Source organism: Harmonia axyridis, chromosome 5, assembly GCF_914767665.1.
Source record: "Harmonia axyridis chromosome 5, icHarAxyr1.1, whole genome shotgun sequence".
Lineage (NCBI taxonomy): Eukaryota > Metazoa > Arthropoda > Insecta > Coleoptera > Coccinellidae > Harmonia > Harmonia axyridis.
Genome location: NC_059505.1, coordinates 24,209,058 through 24,231,696, shown reverse-complemented (window position 1 = coordinate 24,231,696; position 22,639 = coordinate 24,209,058). Strand labels below are relative to the sequence as shown.

Below are 22,639 nucleotides of genomic sequence, written 5' to 3'. Positions count from 1 at the left end.
CAAGTATAGTTCTACTCTCTAGATAACTTCGAATCCATGTCAGAAATATACCCCTGAATACCATGTTGTAACATTTATCAACAAGGAACTCATAGGAAAGACTATCAAAAGCCCGTGACAAATCAAAAAACAACCCCGCGACGAACAAATCTTTATCAAGGCAATCATGCACAAACTCAACGAAAAATAAAGCTGCCGTGTGAGTCGAGCGACCTGACCGGAAGCCATGTTGTGCAGTGTCTAATATATTATACTTATCTATATAGTTCATCATTCGATTATAAACGATTCTTTCAAAAACTTTGGAGAAGACACTGAGAATAGAGATAGGTCTGTAATTAGCAACATCATGTACATCATTTTTCTTATATATAGGCAAGACTATGGCTTTTTTCAAAAGATTGGGGAATACACCTGAGCTTATTGACAAATTAATTATATGGGCAAAATGAGGTGCGATTGCAGGTCCAATATTTTTCAGTATACGTGCTGAAATATGATCAATGCCCGAACACTTGTTGTTTTTCAAATTATTTATTACATTGATCACCTCATTGTCCAGAACTGGTTGAAAAAAGAAGTTGAAATTCAAAATTGAAGAGGTCGTGCACGTATTGGACAAGTTAGAATTATAATAATCGTGCAGAGCTTTTTCAGTTACTGAGGAAAAATATTTAGCAAATATAACCGCTAGATTTTCAGGGTCAACATATGATTTTCCATCAATAATCAACTCAATGGGCTTGTATTTTTTTACTGTTCGGTTTGTTTGGGAATTCACGATACTCCACACTGTTTTATTTTTGTTGTCAGAGGTTTCAATCAGATTACTGAAATATCTAGATTTTGTTTCCTTGATTAACGAGTTATATGAGGATTTGACTCTCCTATAATTGTCATAGGTAGATTGGCATTTCATGTTAGTATACAGCCAATAACAATTATCAAGATTTCGCTTTGCTAGGTGAATAGCGGGAGAGATCCAACGCTTGTCATATTTAGTATGATTATTAGATTGAATTAATGGAAACATTTTTTGGAAACTATCTTCAATAAGATACATGAATGCTCCAAAGCATTCATCAACGTCATGAGAACTAAAAAGAAAGGAAAAATCACAATTATTTATAAAATTACTATAATAGTCAAGATTTTGAGGGCTCAAATCCCTGACCAATTTATGTGAAAGAGTTTGTTTCGGAATAAAACTCACTGGAAACTTGAGTGAAAGAACTCTATGGTCACTAATATGAGCCTCATAAACCTCAACACTAGATGTGGGAAAATTTATATTGGTCAAGATGTAGTCAATCTTCGACATGAATGTGTGGCCATTAACATTCCTAAAAACTCTTGTAGGATTAACTGATGAAAAATGTAAATTGTAGCACTCAAGTAAGTCTAAAAATAATGTCCGATTAGGACAACCATCTTTCAAGATATCTACATTCAGATCTCCGCAAACTAACATTATTTCACCTAATTTAGAAACATGATTCAATGTGAATGAAAAATGTTTGACAAAAGATGCAAAGTTACCTGAACAAGGTCGATATATACTAAGAACAACATATTTACAATATTTAGCTTCTACTATGGTTCCACAAACTTCAAACACCATTTCCTCGGAATATCTCGACAGGGATAATTTCTTTGTGGGCATGTCCTCTTTAACATAGATCAACGATCCTCCATGCAATCTGTTGGAACGGCAATATGAACCAGCTTGGACATATCCAGGAATAGTCATTGCTTCAACATTTTCAGGACTACACCAGTGTTCCGCAATACTGACAATGTCTGGCTTTTTTTCTTTGAAGAGGACCTCGAGTATATTCAACTTATCAGACAGACATTGAACGTTTATTTGAAATATAGTCAATTCTTCTGTGTTGGGTTTGGGGATAGCACGTTTCCCCTCATCAACTGGTCCGGAGGACGATTTGATTTCCTTGGTTGAAAAAAACGATTTATACTCGCCTTGTTTGGCCAATTCATACCATTGAGTGCTTTTTCATAATCTGAACTGGGAATGAGAACTTTGAATGATGAATAGCTTTCCGGAAATTTAGATTTGAGTTTCTCACATTTTACGTCCGAAAATTTATCTTTGCGAAAGTGTTGAAGATCTTCAGCTTTGGTTTCCGGTTTCAAATTTGAAACATGGAAAGCTCTATATTTATCCACACCCTCAACAAGGGAATCTCCGGAACCGCTACCCACAACAAGTGAACGCTTTTGTTTTCTATGGGAAACAATGTTCCATTCATCTCCCTTACCATGTGATATATTTGAGTTAGGAGGTGTGATATTGATTTTAACAACATCAGAATAAGTATTTCCTTCAACAACTTTTTCTAATTTTTTATTGGATGAATCAGTTTGTAAACTTGAATTCGTAGTTTTCGAGTTTTTAATTTTAGAGGTGGACAAATCAGTGTTTAATTCACCGATAACCATTTCATCTCCCGTACTCACCGGTGGAATATGTGGTGTTGATTCCTTATCTCCATTTTTTACAGATGGGGTCATTATAATTTCTTTCTTCAGTTTTTCAATTTCCTCATTCTTACTTATGACTATTGATTCCAGTGAAGAGATTTTATATTTCAATAAGGAATTATTCTCAATCAATAATGAGTTCTTTGCTTCTTTGCATAATAATTTTGAGTAGAAGTTCTTGGTGAGATGACTCATTAGTAATACTCCTTCCAACAGTATCCGAAATTGGGGATACTTCACAAGTATTAGGTTCGCTTTGGCCTGATGCGATGACTTCATCACAACATTTTTTAATTCGGTTGGCACAACCAGGATGATAAACCTTGTTACAAATTTTGCACTTGACAACATTTTTAATAATAGTTCGCTTACAGATACCGCATTCAGGAATCGATATCTGCAGAGACTCGCTACTTCCAACTTTCCTACTCGACGACATATTCGTGAATATGAATATACCACTGCAGAGAAGGCAAGTCTGGAACAAAGCTTTCAGCAGTGTCATCGGGCTCGAGATACTCTGCTACGACGTCATGGCCGTCGATAACCAATATTATTCCATACTTCTGTGAGAACTTCTCCAGCCTTCTGAAAGTTCATTTTTTCGAGATTATGATCTTTTGTTCTCCCTTGTTCATCCAAATGAGTTCCATAAGAATCATGCGGAGGTATGAGTCCAGATAATTCCCGGCTTAACCCATTACAGCCCCGTGGCAACTTAAGTTGCCACGGCGCATTCGACTACATTCTATGCGCACGCGCATAGATATTGAAGTTCCATTGGTAAATTCCGGTCATGTGATATGTCCTGTCTCGAATAGCACAAACGTCAGTCAGATATTGTCAAACAGTGAGTTAGTGTATAACGATTTATTCAGAGCTCTTGAACTTTTTCATTCACCATAATGGCCGTCGATGAGAGATTGTAAGTATTCTATTTCAATAATGCATGCACATTTGTATTTTTGTACCAGTTTTATTCAATATGAATTCAGCAGTATATTTCTTCTTCACAGTAATATTTTCATGCAATATTTTGCTTTTGCCATACGGGCAAAGTTTGATGGCAACTAAAGTGGCCAACGGGAACACGTGACAACGGTTTCTGCAATATTTACATTTCTTACTGAATGATTTCGACAGGTATACTCGTGGAAGATCAGGCACTGGATTACTTCTTCATGAATTAATTGACCTTATCGAGAACGATGAGGACATATCAGCCACCAATATAGCCATATGTCCACCTGATGAACTTCCTGGTGCAGATACAGATAAGGACTCTGATTTATCGGATGAAGAGGTAGTTGGAGATTTTGACCACCTTCCTGCCCGTATATTACGCTCTCAGGTGGAAATGCAGAATCCAGAAATCGATGATGATCACGGCAATCCAGTCGTCCAAGATGAGAACCATTCAGAAGAACCTAGACCGACGACTTCTTCGCAGACAAGAGTAAGAAGCACCAAACGTAAGCGTCCCACAGAACGTACTTGGAAGCCGAAAATGAATGGGTTATCTTCAAGTATTCCTGAACTTGAATGCGAATACCGACCGGTAGCAGAAGATCTTCTGAAAGAAACGGTAAAAAGCCCTATTGAGGCTTTTAGGGCTTACTTCTCGGAAGATTTATTGAGTCATATCGTAACCGAAACTAATCGTTATGCTATGCAGAAACTCGTTCACAACCTGAATGTCACTGCTGAAGAAATGATTACATTTGTCGGAATTATGTTGATGTCAGGTTACCACCCTCTTCCATATAGAAGACTCTACTGGAAACAAGATCCAGATGTTCATTCGCACTTAGTTTCCGATGCCATCCGTCGAAACCGATTCGATGAACTGATAAGTTTTATTCACCTTGCCAACAATGAAAACAATGATGGAAGTGATAAAATGTACAAGGTCCGACCTATTTTTGATCACCTCAACAACTCTTTCAAACAAATCAGTCCTGGGCCCACTATTAGTATCGACGAGAGTATGATTCCTTATTACGGAAGGCATGGGTGCAAACAGTTTATTCGCGGAAAACCTATCAGATTTGGGTTCAAGTTATGGGTTGCCGCGGATCCATCTGGATACATCCATCATGTTGAACCCTATTGTGGAAGTTCAACTCGTCTTCCAGAAACTGGACTCGGTCAAGGAGGTGACGTAGTAATTGGACTTGTAGACCACATGAAATTGTCAAAGGGTATTCGACTCTACTTTGACAATCTTTTTACATCGGTTGGGTTGTTGGAAGAGCTTAGTTCTAGAGGACTTGGTGGAACTGGTACTCTGCGTGAGAATCGCTGTAGTGTTTCAATGAAACTTCCAGATAAAAAAACGTGGAAAAATAAACCCAGAGGTGAAACATCCACCAGTTCTTCAGGAGATATTTTAGCAGTCCGTTGGAATGACAACAATGTTGTTACTGTACTTACTAATTGTGATAATGTACATCCTATGTCAAAGTCAAACCGATACTCCAGAATTGAAAAGAAGGTCATTTCTGTCAAAGTACCAGGTCCTATTGCTCGTTACAATAGTAACATGGGTGGAGTAGATCTTTCTGATCAATTTTTGGCTTCCTACCGAAACAGAATCAGGTCGAAAAAATGGTGGTGGCCTTATTTCTCTTGGACTGTGGATGTATGCAGCACACAAGGTTGGTTACTGTATCGTCGCCTTGGGCATGATATTCCTCTATTGGATTTCAGACGTCAGTGTGCTATTTTCATTCTGAAGTCTTACGGCAGTCCTCCAATGGTAGCAGGAGTTCGATCATCTCTAGAGTTCACACCAGCTCTCGAAGAAATAAGAAAAGATCGAACAGATCATTTCATCGAAAAAGGTGAATCCAAGTATCGCCGTTGTAAAGTATGTGGCAGGCGTACAATTTTTGTATGCAAGAAGTGTGAAGTTCCTGTTCATCCTGATGAGTGTTTCAAAATTTTTCATGATGTAAAATAATAATATTTTATGTAATTTCATAGGAAATATTATACGGTTGAATCACAATAGATGTATACGATTGATATGCTAGTTTTATTGTACTTTGGAAAATTTCTTCATGAATTATCCCAGTGGCAACTTAAGTTGCCGCTTCATAGTAACTCTCCTGCATGTTCGATCATTATTTTTATAACACAATATCACTTTTTGAGTCTAAATAACTCATCAGACAAAGTTTCAGTTGAAAATCTTCACGGGGGAATTATGGGCTTTAATGGGTTAAAGGCGCCATTCTTCTCTCAACACGGTTGAATGCGCTTCTGCCGGGTGCATTCGTAAAAATGAATATTGCATCTAAATCATGGATGACAAAGTGGTGTCTGGCATGGGAAATAACCTTTGGATATATCGGGTTTTCATCGGGTCCTCCATCAGATGAAATCAAAACAGCTGGTTTCAGGCGTCCTTCTTCATCCCGCATAATTTCCTTGAAATTGTTGAGTGTAGCAAGCTTATTGAAGTTCACAGCATGAGTAGAAGCTGTCGAAGAGGAATGTTTGTCACTTCTAATCGCCACGTATGTTGGCCCTGAATAAGTAATTGCTTCAGCACGGCCCATATCATTTCCTTTTATGATGCACCCAGCATATACACAAGGGATCAATTTGTGCCTTGTAGCAATCAACCAATCATGATCGGAAATGAGACACGATATTCGACATGCATCAGGAGAGGAGCTTGTTTATTTGCCGCTGTCAAACCTATAGGTACCCGGGCTTTATCATCTTGGGACAAAAAAAACACCACTTGTTTTGACCCGAGAATAGATGCCAGCGTTTCCAAGGATCTTATTGTGGCGACACAAAAATGTTGATCGACATGAGCCTTATGGTGATCTGCCTCAGGGCGACTCAATTTGACAGGCACAGTGACTACATGCCTTTTACCCTCCAAGGTGGTATAATTTCTAGGGAGCAATCGAAGATACGTGCCACTCTTCGAAATTTGAAATCCGTGCTCCTTTAGCTTTTCATGGAGGTCAGTAAGTGTTCGGCAACTGCGAACAATTTCTGAGTGACGCCGTTCCTCCGCAGAAGCACCAAACATAGCCAAATCGACGATAGTTTTTAGCAATTGCGGTTGTTGCTCTTCTAGGCGTGGGCACCTGGGACAGAACGCGCCTTAAGAAGATCAGCTACAATCGGACTCTGATTGCAAGCAAGTTTAATCTTTGATTTTATTGATAATCTATGTGACTGGGAGTGACGCATATGTTGCTCCTTCTTCCGTAGTTCTTTTGTGCATTTATCAATTTCTCGGCGCAGTTTCGTCACATCACGTGTCTCATTTTCAGTGCCGCCCAGAAAATCCCTACGACGAACAGCTAAGTCAAATTCCATTTGAAGAAGATAAATCTGATTCTTCAACTTATCCTGTGCATGAGTAGCACGTACAGGCTGCAGTATAGAGCTGCTTGCCACTTGGTGTATCGGGTGAATTCTCGTCGCTACAATCCAAATCTTCACCTTTACGTTTCCGAGCACCTGGAATGACCGACATTTAAACAACAAGAAACCATTGAAATTATGATTATAAACTAAATTACTAATTCTTATTTAGAATTATAATAATACTAGCTTTTCGCCCGCGACTTCGTTCGCGTGGACTCTAGGTTATATCACGCTTGGAAAAATTTCGTGCATTAAAAAAAATTGGAAAAAAAAATTTGACGTCGAAAGCGTACCAGACAGAAAGACTTTCGCATTTATAAGATTAGTAGGAATAAATAATTGACTGCTTAAATAATTATTGATATTGCGATTTGGGATGTTTATTACCTGTTGAGGTGCTTTTAGTAGTGACATTGCCTTAGTCAGTAATTTCGGTACCGATCCGTGAGACGCATATCGCAGGCGTAGGAAGTTTTACAGGTTGATTTGGCTCATTGGATGTCATTGGCAAAACAGACATTTTTTCGCTGGCATTCTGAAAATTAATAATTTAATTATTATCGTGTAAGTAAATATAATATCGTGCAAACAAATTAACCATCTCCAGTAATTTTATTTTTTTCTTTTATTGGAATAAGAGTTAGAAACGGCACACAAACCATGCACAATCCTCGTATTTTCACTAGAATAATGTGTATGTAATTATATGTAGGTATGCAATATCATACTGCCACCTTTCATTAGTAGGCAAATTTTTCAGTTCAATAGTATGATCCATAAATAGTTGTAAGTTTTCCACAAAGCGACAAGATATTAATATATAAACAAGCGCAAAATGTGTAACAATAGTAATATAACCTTCACCTTATAACCACCACGACTTACGATTTATTTTGTTTTTTACGTTAGATAAACCCATGCCTCATAGACAAGGTTCAGCTCAATACACCTACTTTTTTAGAGTTCAGCGATCGGTGATATGTAGGCATATGGGTCACGTGATGTTTATTCAGCATTTTTTATGGAATGGATATAACATTCCTGTGCGCCAATGTTCTAAAACTATTAAAAACCTAGAGATTATTTAAATAACTTCTTTATAATCTAAAAATAAAAAAATATCTTTTGGATTTAAGTAATACTTAGGGTACGCTATACATATTTTATCTATATTTTTTCCTTAAACTACCTATCAAAAATGTTGGAAGATTTAACAATAACATTGATATTAGAAATAAACTATAGATGAAGTCGTATTTATTAGGACAATGCCCTTAAACAGACAAATACTAGTTATAACTTACCCTTTTTAGAATTAGAACAATAATAGAGAATATTGGAAGACTTCTTTGCTTGGTGCTTTCGGCGGTAATCTGCTAGAAGATCATTCGCCCACTTCACAAATTCTTCTTCTGTAGAATATTTTTGTTTTGCATTAGACCACAACTCATTAAATTCTTTCTGAGCAATACTAGGTTTTTTTCCTTTCTTATACTCGGCGAAAAGGTCTTTATACAGATCACCTACTTTAAACATTGTTTTAATGAAAAACGTATAAGGTAACGGTTTACGCATGTATTCGGCGCCAAAACAATCGAATAACTGGCGACTGCATGCCGAGCGGCGCGTGCGCGTGAGGCCTCCGTTCTTTGCCTGGCAACGGCGAGTCAAGGTCACTACACGCCGCGCCGTGCCGCTTAATACTTGTTTAAAAATCGCGCGTTTGACGAAAAAATAAATACACGAGATATCTTACTACACCCCCCTCCCAGTTGTGTTATTTTCGTGATTTTTATCGAACCATGAGGAGAAAGTTCCATGGAGGGGATGCTTCTCTTCGATTGGTCCTGCGAAGTGCTTGGCCGTATATAAACCCAGCCATTCACAATTATTGTCATAATCTCTTCGAGTAACTGCCGAATTGATCATAAAATGGAAATCATTGTTGTGCCTAGATATTTCGTTGGTGGTATGAATCCTTTCAAAATTCTTCCACCAGAAATGATGTCTACTATATTCAGATATTTAGATCCTGATTCTATACTCAGCGTTAACGCGACCTGTGAAAGGTTCAGGGATATATGCCGTACCGACTCAAAGCTGAGGAATATCCTTAATTCCAGAATCAAGGAACTCCGTAAAGCAAAGCGCGCTAGAATTCTCAATCCGGGCTTCGGTGTTATTGTAAACCGTGATGACCTTGTCCTTCCACGATTCACTTATAGGAATGGAAGCAGACATAAGAAGATAGTTATCGAGCATATGAAAAGCTCCGCTGAGTCCTGGATAACCATTAGCGATTCTAGAAATTCGGATATCAACGGGAGGAAAAAGACGAATCGTATTCGTATGAGGATATGAAAATATACGATAACGTGGAACTTATATATTATTTTTTCAGAGCGCGAATGTTTGACGATAGTTTCGACGGAATTTATTATAAACAGACATATTTCTTTCTGTTTCATTGAAATACTTATTTTCGATCTGACTTGACAGGTGGTCTCAGCAAAGAAATTAAATTTCATTAACGCATACTATCACTTCGGTCACTGTGGGGTTCTATAGTAATGATAAGAATATTTTTATTTCCTTCTGGGTCTGTGTCACAATGAATTGTGTTCAAATTGATTGCAATTTATAGACAAACATATTCTATATCATGAAAACATCGTATAAATAACCTCATTAGTTACTCCTTTGTATGTCCTCTCAAGTGTTGATAAGAGTGAGACTTCAACAATACCATAATTTTCTTGAAACTTTCTTCTTTATATTGTCATAATCTCTTCGAGTAACTGCCGAATTGATCATAAAATGGAAATCATTGTTGTGCCTTGATATTCCGTTGGTGGTATGAATCCTTTCAAAATTCTTCCACCAGAAATGGTGTCTACTTTATGCAGATATTTGGATTCTGATTCTATACTCAGCGTTAACGCGACCTGTAAAAGGTTCAGGGATATATGCCGGAACGAACCAAAGCTGAGGATTATCCTTAATTCCAGAATCAAGGAACTCCGTAGAGAAAAGCGCGCTTGAATTCTCAATCTGGGCTTCGGTGTTATCGTAAACCGTGATGACGTTGTCCTTCCACGATCCACTTATAGGAATGGAAGCAGACATAAGACGATAGTTATCCAGCATATGAAAAGCTCCGCTGAGTCCTGGAATATCATTAGCGATTCTAGAAATTCGGATATCAACGGAAGGAAAAAGACAAATGGTATTCCTATGAGGATATGAGAATATACGGTAATGTGGAGTGGACCTTATATAATATTTATCCAGAACGCGAATGTTTGACGATAGTTTCGACGGAATTTATTAAAAATAGACATATTTATTTCTCTTTCATTAAAATACTTATTTTCGATCTGACTTGACAGGTAGTCTCAGCAAAGGGGTTAAATTTATCAACGCATACTATCACTTCGGTCATTGTGGGGTTCTGTAGTAATGATAAGAATTTTTGTATTTCCTTCTGGATCTCTGTCACAATGAATTGTGTTCAAATTGATTGCAATTTATAGACAAACATATTCTATATCATGAAAACATCGTTTAAATAACCTCATTAGTTACTCCTATGTATGTCCTCTCATTGTGAATTGTACAAGTGTTGATAATTGTGAGACTTCAACAATACCATAATTATCTTGAAAATTTCTTGTGTATATTCAGATTTTTATAGAATAAGATATCTATACCTCCATCATATCCAAAGTTATTCGATGGATCTTTATTGATCAAATTCATCAGTTAATTATCTCATTCCCTATTTTCCGAGTTCTGCTCTTGCGCACGTATCAGGAGAAAGTTCGATGGAGGGGATGCATCTTTACGATTGGTCCTGCGAAGTGCTTGGTCGTATATAAACCCAGCCATTCACAATTTTTTTCATAATCTCTTCGAATAACTGCCGAATTGATCATAAAATGGAAATCATTGTTGTGCCTAGAAATTCCGTTGGTGGTATGAATCCTTTCAAAATTCTTCCACCAGAAATGGTGTCTACTATATTCAGATATTTGAATCCTGATTCTATACTCAGCGTTAACGCGACCTGTAAAAGGTTCAGGGATATATGCCGGAACGACTCAAAGCTGAGGATTATCCTTAATTCCAGAATCAAGGAACTCCGTAAAGCAAAGCGCGCTTGAATTCTCAATCTGGGCTTCGGTGTTATTGTAAACTGTGAAGACGTTGTCCTTCCACGATTTACTTATAGGAATGGAAGCAGACATAAGAAAATAGTTGTCGAGCATATGAAAAGCTCCGCTGAGTCCTGGAATAATAATAATAATACCAGTAGCAATACATCTCCTGGAGGATTTCTTTCCACTAACATCTACTATCTGATATCTATTTAGCAGATATGATCGAAAAAGTTCGAATGCTTGGCCTCTGATTCCGATATACTCCAGTTTGGATAAAAGTTTTTCATGGTTGACGCAGTCGAAAGCCTTCGTCAAGTCCATACAAGTTAGTATTGCCTCCTCTGAATCGTCCAACGATTGCAAGACGAATTCAATTATCTGCACCAGAGCAGAGGTAGTAGACCCACTCCTCCTGAATCCATGCTGATGATCACTCAGCAACGAATGACTTTCCAGGAATGAGACCAATCTAGATTTTTTGAGAGACTCAAATATCTTTGACATTGCTGGTAATAGTGATATTGGTCTATAATTGTGGCACAGTTCTTGGTCTCCTTTTTTATAAATTGGTATAACTCTTGCCAACTTCATCTCATCTGGAAAATAACCCTTTTGGAAGCAGGAATTTATGAGTTCAGATAGAGGATCTGCTAGGTAGTCAATCACTTCCTTCAGTAAACTTACTGAGAAACCATATATGTCCCTTGATGTTTTCTTCTTCATTTCAGACACGGCTCTTTTGACCTCTTCGGGTGTAGTCGGAGTTAGAAAAAATGATTTGGGATTTCTGATTATTTTCTTCTTCAAAAAGTCATCGCTCGTTTCTGGGGCACTGTCTTGTCTACCCACTTTTTCTGCTATTGTTGAAAAATATACACTGAAATCTTCCTCTGACAGTAATTTTGCGTTGTTTGTTTTTGTTTTTCCTTTTATTTTAGAATTAATGAATTTCCAGATTGCACGATTTTTATTGCTCGACTCATTCAAAATCTGTGTATTTTCCGTTTTTATTGTACTTTCAATAAGTTGTGTCAGTTGATGTTTCAATTTCGTGTATAATTTTTCCGTGTTTTCATTCCTTTCAACTGAAAAAATTGTGTGTGCTGCATCTACTTTTTTCTTTAGTTCTATTATCTCCGGTCTTTCCCAATATTTCTTTGGGGGCACACTTCTTATTTTTATTCTTTTTTCAGGGAAGCACTGATTGAATGTATCAGTAACTGCCTTATGGAAACCATTACACGATAACGGAGCCGACATATTTTTGATGAATTCCCAGTCAACATTCTTCAATCGCTCTCGAAAATGGTAAGTGTTATTTTCATTGATAATTCGAATGAACTCATATTTTTCTTTTTCAGGGATTTCCGTCGTCTGTAATTCCAATCTTTGTGCCAGATGATCTGAAAGATGGTGATTCACCGTGATTGCTTGATATGTGGAAGACTTCATATTTGTGAAAAAATTATCGATACAGCTGCTCTTTCTCAGTGTTACACGTGATGCCTCCTTGAATATAATATGTAATCGGAATGATGTGAGCAATTCCTGCAGTTTTAATTTCGCATTATTCATTTCATCGAAATGAATATTGAAATCTCCTGCGATTATAACATTTTTATGTGGATTATTGAAGACAATGTTCAATGCTGTTTCTAGACGCAGCATAAACAAATGATAATCTCCCTGAGGAGGCCTATAGACACATAGATAATTTGTTTTTGTGGTTTTTTCTAGAACGCCACAAATTTCTATATTTTTTTCGATAGACAGTTCATTAATTTCTGTAATCGCTGTGCCAAGTAAGTCTTTTCTTGTTAGTATCAGACTTCCACCATGTATGAAGTCCTCGCGGCAAAAAGCACTCGCCACATTATAGTTTGGAATGTTCACAGCTTTGAGCTCATCAATGGTCATCCAGTGCTCGGTCACACAGGCTACTTTATAGTTTTCAGTATTTAATACGAAATCCATTGCGTCAAGTTTATTTCTGAGGCATTGTATGTTTATGTTCAATATTGCATTGCAGTTTTGATCTCTCTGGTTCTCTACCCTCCCAGCTAGGTTCCTATTGTTTTTGAGTACTCTGTTCTCGGAGAAAAAACTTGAAAGGTTTTACAACCACACCCACAGGCCAGTTTCCTGGTTTATAAGGATCTTCAATAAGGGATAGGTCATCTCCAACCTTGAATGATGAGCTTTTTGATCCGTCTCGTTTCGGTAGTTTCTCAATTATGAAATTTCTTCCAGTAAAACATTCTTGCAGATGTTTAAGAATTTGTGACTCCGCCACATTTTCACTCACACGTCCTACATAGACCCAGGCACGCCGAGGAGCCCCCGAGAAGGAGGAAAGTTTGTCACTCGTTCCAGTCACCTCACTCTTTCTATCATTCAAGTTTGCTTTACGTCCAGGTTTGTTTTCTTTATTTGAATTTTTTCCTTCCTTTGGTTTATTTCCATTCGAGTATATTTCTGTTTTATTTGACGTTTTCTTTTCCTCAGAGTTATTATCACTCTCATTAGATGTCGCCATCTTTAGTTCAGACTTCTCCGTGATGTTTGGCGCAACAGGGTCATCATTTTCTTTGTGGCGAAGAGATCTGTTGTTAGATTCTTTACAGATTGTACTTACAGGTGGTGTTCTATGCCAGTTTTCATCTATTTTTTCTAATAGGGATGTATACTTTTTTAAAACTTCAATTTTATCCTGAAGTTCTTCTATTAATATTGTTTTTTCGTTTATAACCCTGTTCAGATACATCACATCTTTATCATCATTCTCACCTTGTTGTGACGGTTCAAGTAAGTCAATGCAGTGTCCAGAATAATCCCCGTTGTTTAAGAGATTTTGTTTACTAATAAATTGTTCATTGAGTTCAGATAGTCTTGTCTTCAGCTTCTGTATTTCCTGATCCTTTTCCTCGAGTTTTGTCTGTTTTGAGGTTATGTCATCACAACAAAAGATTTTTCCATTACTATCTACATAAATTCCACAAACTCCCAGCAAGCAACTCGGGTGATAAGTATAATAGGGTAGCGGTAGGAAATCCTCAGCGATTCACCTATCAGGAGAATTGAATCGACTCCTGCCCACCGCAGATTCCAGGAGCTCCCTGACCCGGGAAGCTGTAACCTGTCGAAGGGTCCCTGTCCAGGGTAACGGACGAAGCCGTATAGAAAGCAGCTCAAGAATTCTCCCACCGTAGCTCCGCGGATCGTAAAAAGCGATCAAAGGCCGTCTCCCCCACGACACGGAGGAACCCATGAATGATGGAGAATTTAAGGAATAGGAATATAGAGCCGCTGCCTGAGGTTCGTCAGGGCGTGTCTGGAGCCGGCGCTGGACATGACAGTATGCGGGACAACGGTGACAGAGTGCTAAGTAGACGGGCGTCTGTCGAACAAAATGCTACGCCTCCACAATCTCAACATTCTAGGAGAAGAATAACACGAGTTTCTCTGACCGCTGAAGGTGCTGCGCAGGATCCCCAACCAGCACTCACCCAAGCAGGTCTACCAAGAAGACGCATGAAATGGACAAGTTTGATATGCGCATATATTATGAAGTGACTAATATGGAAGAGGATAAAATAGGCTACCGTCAAAAATTATTTGCAGAATTCCACAGAAACTACCCCGAACTTCAAGTTTCTGAGCAAAGAGTAGCCGACCAATACCGGGTCATATTGAGAAATAAACTTATACCCGATGAGAGATTTAACACCATAAAAAATGAAGTCCAACTGAGGCTACAGAATAGGAACCTCACTAACAACGAAGTGACAATTGAAGAAAACTACGATTGTGCTGAAAACCAACAAAACATCAATGCACAATTTAATACTGAGGAACAACACAGCGGAGATTTGGCAATAGTAAGAGATGAGCAATGGCGGAATATACAAACTGCAACTATGGAAAACCTAGAAGAAAGTCGAAGAGATTTATTAGAGCAATTATCTGTTACAATGAATAGATATTTCATAGAATTCGAGGGTACTGATCCTCTTAAACGACGAATTCTTCCTAGACTGAAGACATCGAAAAAACTCTGACATATTCTGCACATAATGAACAAAGAAATAATTCCATCGTTTTTTTCGAATGACCAAAACCTAGAGTCATTGCATCTTATTACCTACTGTGCAGCCTCTACAATATCAGCAGTGCTCGGCGTGAAGCCAAAACCTAGAAGTGAGCAACCAGCACAGAAAAAACAGCATACTGAACCACATTGACAAAAAAAGGTAGAAGCAAAAATACATAGCCTCCGACAAGATATAGGAAGGTTAACACAATTTGAAAAAGGTTCTCCGTCGAGAAAAATACAAAAAATAGTGGATGCAATTATGGATCGCCATAGGCGACATGCAAACTATGACGGCAACAAAAAAAGTGCTCAAGAAACTCTAGATACACTCAAACAAAAATTAAGTGTATACTCTGAACGACTGAGAAGATACAGTGAGAGCTATAAACGAAAAGATGACAATATGATTTTAGAAAACTCTGAAAAGAAATTTTATAGAATGTTTAATGAACCAAACGTCAACAAAATTAGTTCGATGGAGGGGATGCTTCTTTACGATTGGTCCTGCGAAGTGCTTGGCCGTATATAAACCCAGCCATTCACAATTTTTGTCATAATCTCTTCGAATAACTACCGAATTGATCATAACATGGAAATTATTGTTGTGCCCAGACATTCCGTTGGTGGTATGAATCCTTTCGAAATTCTTCCACCAGAAATGGTGTCTACTATATTCAGTTATTTGAATCCTGATTCTGTACTCAGAGTTAACGCGACCTGTAAAAGGTTCAGGGATATATGCCGGAACGACTCAAAGCTGAGGATTATCCTAAATTCGAGAATCAAGGAACTTCGTAGAGAAAGGCGCGCTAGAATTCTTAATCCGGGCTTCGGTGTTATTGTAAACCGTGATGACGTTGTCCTTCCACGATTCACTTATAGGAATGGAAGCAGACATAAGAAGATAGTCATCGAGCATATAAAAAGCTCCGCTGAGTCCTGGAATATCATTAGCTTATTCTGTAAACGTATACACAAACCAGTCACTACACCGATACGGGGAGACAGAGTTTTTGCTGAGGTTTTTATCTGTTCTCTTGTAAAATACGTTGAAATGTATGAAGCCTCGTTACATTTCCTCTGCTAATACTGAGATTCATCGACACATATGCTTGATTGTTTGAAATTAATATTTTGTCTTGCTCTTTCTCAAAAAAATATATATATTAGCGATTGTAGAAATTCGGATATCAACGGGAGGAAAAAGACGAATCGTATTCCTATGAGGATATGAGGATATACGATAACGTGGACCTTATATAATATTCATCCAGAACGCGAATGTTTGACGATAGTTTCGACGGAATTTATTATAAACAGACATATTTCTTTCTCTTTCATTAAATTACTTATTTTCGATTTGACTTGACAGGTGGTCTCAGCAAAGAAGTTAAATTTCATCAACGCATGCTATTACTTCGGTCACTGTGGGGTTCTATAGTAATGATAAGAATTTTTGTATTCCTTCTGGTTCTCTGTCACAATGAATTGTGTTCAAATTGATTGCAATTTATAGACAAACATATTATATATCATGAAAACATCGTATAAATAACCTCATTAGTTACTCCTGTGTATGTCGTCTCATTGTGAATTGTACAAGTGTTGATAAGAGTGAGACTTCAACAATACCATAATTTTCTTGAAAATTTGCAACGATTGTGCACGCTTCATTCCATGTTACGCTACTGGAATTTTTGAAGACGCGGTAATTTGTCAATTAATCGTATCATATCGTGTACCATCGGTTGGAACGCACATGCGCGGATTTAGAGAGAATCTTCTGAAAGATTTTCAATGATTATTGAGACTTCAGCAAGAATAAGTACCTCAGATTTAGATTTCAGTCATTATTAATTTAATTTGAGACTCGGAATCTTATTTATCGGCGAGAATTGTGTCGGGATTCTCGGTAAGTGTTAACATGAATATTAGTATTCAACAAGTAATAATCTCACCAGAATGAATCAATTTAATTTGAAACAGTAGTTTTTTTTAGAGTCATCCATCTTGTCGAAACGTATTTCAGGTTTGGTAGAATTCTTTTTGTGTCAAATAATGTCAGCAAAACTCCTTCTCAGGTTTATTTGATAATAAATGTAATGATTTCTTTGTAATTTCTTGGTTAGAAATCCGAGAAGGAGTTGTAAATTCAGTTAACATATTCTGATATCATTTTTGTTCATTTTCTCAAAGCACCTCCCGTGGGATTAGAACAAAGAAAACCTTTCTTGGGATTGATAGATATCAAGAACTACTTCCTTGAGATACAGAATTGAATAGTACGTATGTTAGACCACTTTAGTTCCTGAATCTGAGAGAATACCTGCGAAATACCTGGCATTATCACATCAACTTCGTTGAATGGGGATTGGAGTACTATAGCTTCCTGATAAGAATTGGTGTTCAGAAGGCTGAAGATAATTTACAGAAGAGGTTCCATCCTAGTAGCAGAGTAACTCATTTAAAATCGTTTTAAGTTAAGTTTCTATTTTATTATTTGTTTGGAGTGAAAAGGATCGATCATTGTATATTTTAATTTTATTAAATTTGTAAAAACCTGGGTAGGAGTTTTGTTGCCAAATGAGCCAAACCATCCCTAGAAATTAGTCCTTAGAGTCTCATGGGCAATTGTAACGTTACACATTTTTGAAATTAAATCAAGGAAACAACGTTCAGGAGAAAATGTCAGTGTGTTTATAACAACTTTAGAATCACAATTTCATAGGTTAACTCGTAAAGTATCGGAGAGGGAAATGGTTGATATAATAAGAGCAAATTTACAGTCAGAATTTGTTGGAGCGTTGGTGTTGAGGGATATAGATACGTTGTCAGATTTGAATTCGTTGTGTAAAAGAGTAGAGAATGTATTAGATTTGAATCGAAGAAAACCTTATTCAGTAGCGCAATTTGAATCAATAACTTGTTGGAATTGTAGAAAATTAGGACATAAATATACCTTTTGTAAGAAACCTAGAAGTACCTTTTGCTTCGGTTGCGGAACGGCTGGTGTAATTAAATCAAAATGTTTCAAATGTTCAAAAAACGCCAAACCTGGTCATGTTCTGGCAGAAAACATGAATCAGCCAAGTCCTTCAATAGCTGCCAAGGGCAATATGAACCAAAGAAAGTAAATGTTCTTGTAGATGGTTCGCAATCTCCAAAGCCACCAAAGAAACCACCTGAGCCTCCTGTCACAACCATTCCATCAATTCCTTCAATTCCTCAAGTTTGCCCATTATTGGAAATACTTAATGACGATGACAGATCGTACCTTAGAATTAGAGTCTTCAATGAAAGTATTTTAGCCCTTCTGGATAGCGGCAGTAATGTCTCAATTCTCGGTTCTCCATCATTGTTTCTTTTAAAAAGATTGAATTTACCTATAAATTATGACGTTTCCTTCCATCTCACTACTGCTGATGGTACATTACAAAGCACTTTAGGTTATGTTGATCTGCCGATAGGGTTGGATAATTTGTCTAAGAACTTTAGGGTATTGGTAGTTCCTTCGATTTCACAACCAATGATTTTGGGAATGGATGTTATACAAGCATTCAATATTAAGCTTGATTTTACGAATTTTTCTTTTAATACCTCCACTTTGAAATGGGAGAAGCATATAGACACATTAGTCAGAAAACTCAGATGCCTTTTGCCAAGATTTAGACATCTTAAAAAGTACCTAAATGTAGAAGAGCTGATGGAGATATATAGTTCCCTCTGTCAAACTCTGATAAGATATGGTATAATAGGTTGGGGTGGTGCATATGAATGTCATATGAAAAGAGTAGAGATAATTCAGAAATGGTTACTTCGTGTCATCTATAGTAAGCCTCTTTTATTTCCATCAGACGAATTATACGCTATGTCAGGGGTAATGAATCCTCACCAGCTATATATTACTCAAATTTTGAGTGCTGTTTTTTCTGGGAAAATTTATCTGCAGCCATTAGAGTGTTCGTATGAAACCAGGAATAAGAATTGCATATTTACACCCAGAGCTGAAAAACGTATCGGTCAGAGATGCTTCTCATACCTAGCACCGAGAATCTACAGGGAAATCCCCAGGGAATTAAGAAATGAGAAGAACATTGGGAAGAGGAAAAGACTCATCAAAGAATGGATTAGACATAGAGGAAGTAGATGTTTCTAATTATTGACTAATTTATGGCGGACGCTTACAAACTGATGTGGGAATTTACAGTTCCTACTCTCGAGGATATCGATTTGGGAGTGGGTATAGTGTAAATGGTTTGGGTAAAAATTTGGAATAATATAAATACGTTTAAGTTAAATTAGATATGTTTGTTTTGTTCTCTTTGGACGTTCAGCGGATAATTTTTTGTTCTATTAAATTGTATTTTCATAATGGTAATGGCTTAAGAAATAATGTATACATGAATGTATTCAATTGTATATCGCGTACAGGCTCTTAGCCTCTGCGATTATTGTTTATGATTCAATAAACTATATTATTATTATTATTATTTGTCGACAGCTGCAGTACATGCGATAAAACCAGCTGAAGACTTGACTCCCTTGCATCAAGATGGATTGAATGAGGTGGTGAAATTATTCCGATCAATAGGACCTGAGAATGAAATTGGCAGGACACACTTACTAACGCATACTATTAAAACTGAAGGTTCGCCCATACGCCAAAGACAATACCCTCTCTCACCTGCTATGCAATCAGTTCTCAATAAGGAGATTGATGAGATGTTAAAACTTGATATAATCAAGCCAGTAACAACCACTTCACCCTGGTTGTCTCCCCTTTGATTGGTCGGTAAGAAAGATGGTTCATTTAGAGTATGTTTCGATGGAAGAAAGCTAAATTCAGTTACCATACCTGATTCATATCCTATGCCTTTAATAGATTCAATAATTAGTAAAGTTCGTAATGCCTCATTTGTTTCTTCCATTGATTTAAAGTCAGCATTTTTCCAAATTCCTCTTGACGATGATTCTAAGTTGAAAACTACATTTGCAGTTCAAGGTCGCGGTTTGTTTTGCTTTAATGTACTTCCTTTTGGCTTGAACAATGCTGCTCAGGCTATGTGTCGGTTGATGGATATGGTGATAGGTCCATCATTGGAGCCATACGTTTTTTACTATCTCGACGATATAATTGTCGTAACTCCCGATTTTGAATCCCATCTCAGGGTATTAACTCAACTTCTCAAACGGCTTCAAGAAGCCAATTTAACGGTTAATTTCGGAAAATGTCAGTTTTGTCGTTCCTCTCTTAAATTTTTGGGTTTTTTAGTTGACGAGCAAGGCCTTAGGACGGGTCCCGACAAAATCAAATCAATCTCAGAGTATCCAGTGCCTACGAATACGACACAAATTAGGAGATTGATTGGTCTTGTGGGATATTATAGGAGATTTTTGAAGGATTTTTCAACAGTTTGCTCCCCAATTTCAGATTTGCTTAAAGGTCGCAAGAAAGGACAACCAATTGTATGGACTGAGGAAGCTGATGCAGCATTCCAAAGAGTAAAGCAGGTTTTAACTTCAACTCCTGTTTTGTCTAGCCCTGATTTTTCGAAGCGGTTTTTTCTGGCTTGTGATGCCTCTGATGTCGGAGTAGGTAGTGTTCTCTTTCAGGAAAGTGACGGTGTTGAACATCCCATAGCCTATTTTAGCAAATCCTTGAACAAAAGTCAACGGAATTATACCACGACGGAGAAGGAACTTCTCTCCATTGTTCTATCCATTGAGAGATTTCGCCCTTATATCGAAGGAACAGAGTTTACAGTGATCACCGATCATTTTTCACTGCAATGGTTGAATTCCATGAAAAATCCATCCCCTAGAATAGCTAGATGGATAATCAAACTATCTTGCCATAAATTTGTAGTAAAGCGGATATTTGAAAATTATCGAAATTATTAGAATTATTATGCCGAGGAAATACGTTAAATTCAAAGAGTGATCGCGCCTTATGTAAACTGATCTTATCTTGGCATAAGGATGTTTTGTTTTCCAATCAATGCTTTTCTTAGTTACCGTCTCCAGACTTCTCGACACTACGTTGGTGAAATCGATATATCTTTCACGGATAAGAAGAATACATTTAGATACGGGGAAATCTTGGCTTATCTGAGTTCAGTGAATGCTTTTTGGTCACATATGACACTGCAGAAAATCCGTCAGGCTGTAGGCAAATTCGAAGTATGGTTCTTGCTGAGACTGCATAAAAATCTAGTTTGAACTGAGGTTGAAGGTCTGTTGACAAAAAATGAAGAAGGAATGATGAGGCTTGAGTTTTGAGTCAGTATCGCTTAGGGTCTCTTATTGAGAAAGGTTGAGAATTAGAACGTCGGTCGCGAAACCGGACTTAGAGCAAAACAATTCCTTTTCAATATCAGAGTAATAAATTTAGTAGATGACAGAGAGTTGAATGAATTTCAAGTTTTAAGGGAAGAAGGAATTGTTTTGGCTCTGAGAAAGGAAGACTTAGGTCAGAAATAGAAAATTAGGGATTATTTTTTTTTTGGATAAAGTTAGAATTTGTTTTAGAATCTCTTTGGAATAAATTAGGTCAGATCGGAGTTCGCGGATCGGGAGTGAAGTGTTATATAAGGAATTACACGTTTTCGAGTGAACAGTTTGAAAAAAATTAAAACTAGGTTTAGGCAGGGCCTAAAATATTCACCTAGCATCGCGGGATAAGGGCAAGTCTTTTGGCTATCTACTTTTTGGGTTATTTGTTGATGTTTGAATGTTTTTTTTTAATGAAAATAAGTTTATTTGAGTAGTCCTGATTCTCCCAAATTCAAAGTTGGTAAATTATTTCGTTTGTTTGAATAACAGATTATATTTGAGGTATTTTTTTGTTTTTACAAAATTTTGGCCGTTGAGTCAACATTTCAAGGGATATTGTAACTTTGGTTATTTTTAATTTTTCTTTATTACATTTAGTTTTAAAATTTAAATCGATTTTTCATTGACCCAACAAACTAATCCTGTCCCTAGAGAAAGAAATTCAACTAATAAGACCTGTCCATTAAAGCGACAGGCCGGACTCACATAACATCTTAGTGAATTTACATAATTTATTAATTCTTCGAGACCTCTGGAAAACTGCTCTTCCAGGGGTTAAAAGAACATCTCAACCGGAGATAAGTGAACGATTGGTCAACATTCTCTGACCAACCCGTTCATGACAAATTGGTGACAGCTTAAGGGATATTAGTTGATTTTTATTTCTCTGGTATGATATGACAAATTGGTGATAGCTTAAGAGATAATACTTGATTTTTTTTCTGTCTGGGATCGGATATTTTTCAAAAAAGTAATTTTTGGTAGTTGAAATTTTGAGGATTGATAACATTGAAGTATTAGAGTAAAGTTTGGGAAAGAAACTGTTGAATTGGGAGATTTTCGGATGGATAGACCTTGTATTTTTTGTGTATGATCGATATTTTGGAATTTGACCGTATTGTTATTTTTCATATCAGGGGTGAAAATATATAATTTT

At 37.1% G+C, this 22,639-nt stretch overlaps 3 protein-coding genes across 3 annotated transcripts; 2 read left to right on the top strand and 1 right to left on the bottom strand.

Moving 5' to 3' along the window:
• The first annotated feature begins 3,191 nt into the window (after positions 1 to 3,191).
• Positions 3,192 to 5,529, top strand: LOC123681194 (piggyBac transposable element-derived protein 3-like). Its single transcript, XM_045619444.1, has 2 exons — positions 3,192 to 3,427; positions 3,646 to 5,529. Exons 1-2 carry the CDS (start codon positions 3,408 to 3,410, stop codon positions 5,462 to 5,464), a joined length of 1,839 nt encoding a protein of 612 aa, XP_045475400.1. The 5' UTR covers positions 3,192 to 3,407; the 3' UTR covers positions 5,465 to 5,529.
• A 5,468-nt stretch (positions 5,530 to 10,997) lies between these two features.
• On the bottom strand, positions 10,998 to 12,509 carry LOC123680892. Its single transcript, XM_045619013.1, has one exon. The coding sequence runs from the start codon at positions 12,507 to 12,509 to the stop codon at positions 10,998 to 11,000; it is 1,512 nt and encodes a 503-aa protein (XP_045474969.1).
• A 5,177-nt stretch (positions 12,510 to 17,686) lies between these two features.
• On the top strand, positions 17,687 to 21,007 carry LOC123681193. The gene is made up of 2 exons (XM_045619443.1): positions 17,687 to 18,754; positions 19,642 to 21,007. The coding sequence occupies exons 1-2, from the start codon at positions 18,176 to 18,178 to the stop codon at positions 19,933 to 19,935; spliced, it is 873 nt and encodes a 290-aa protein (XP_045475399.1). The 5' UTR covers positions 17,687 to 18,175; the 3' UTR covers positions 19,936 to 21,007.
• Positions 21,008 to 22,639: the final 1,632 nt, after the last annotated feature.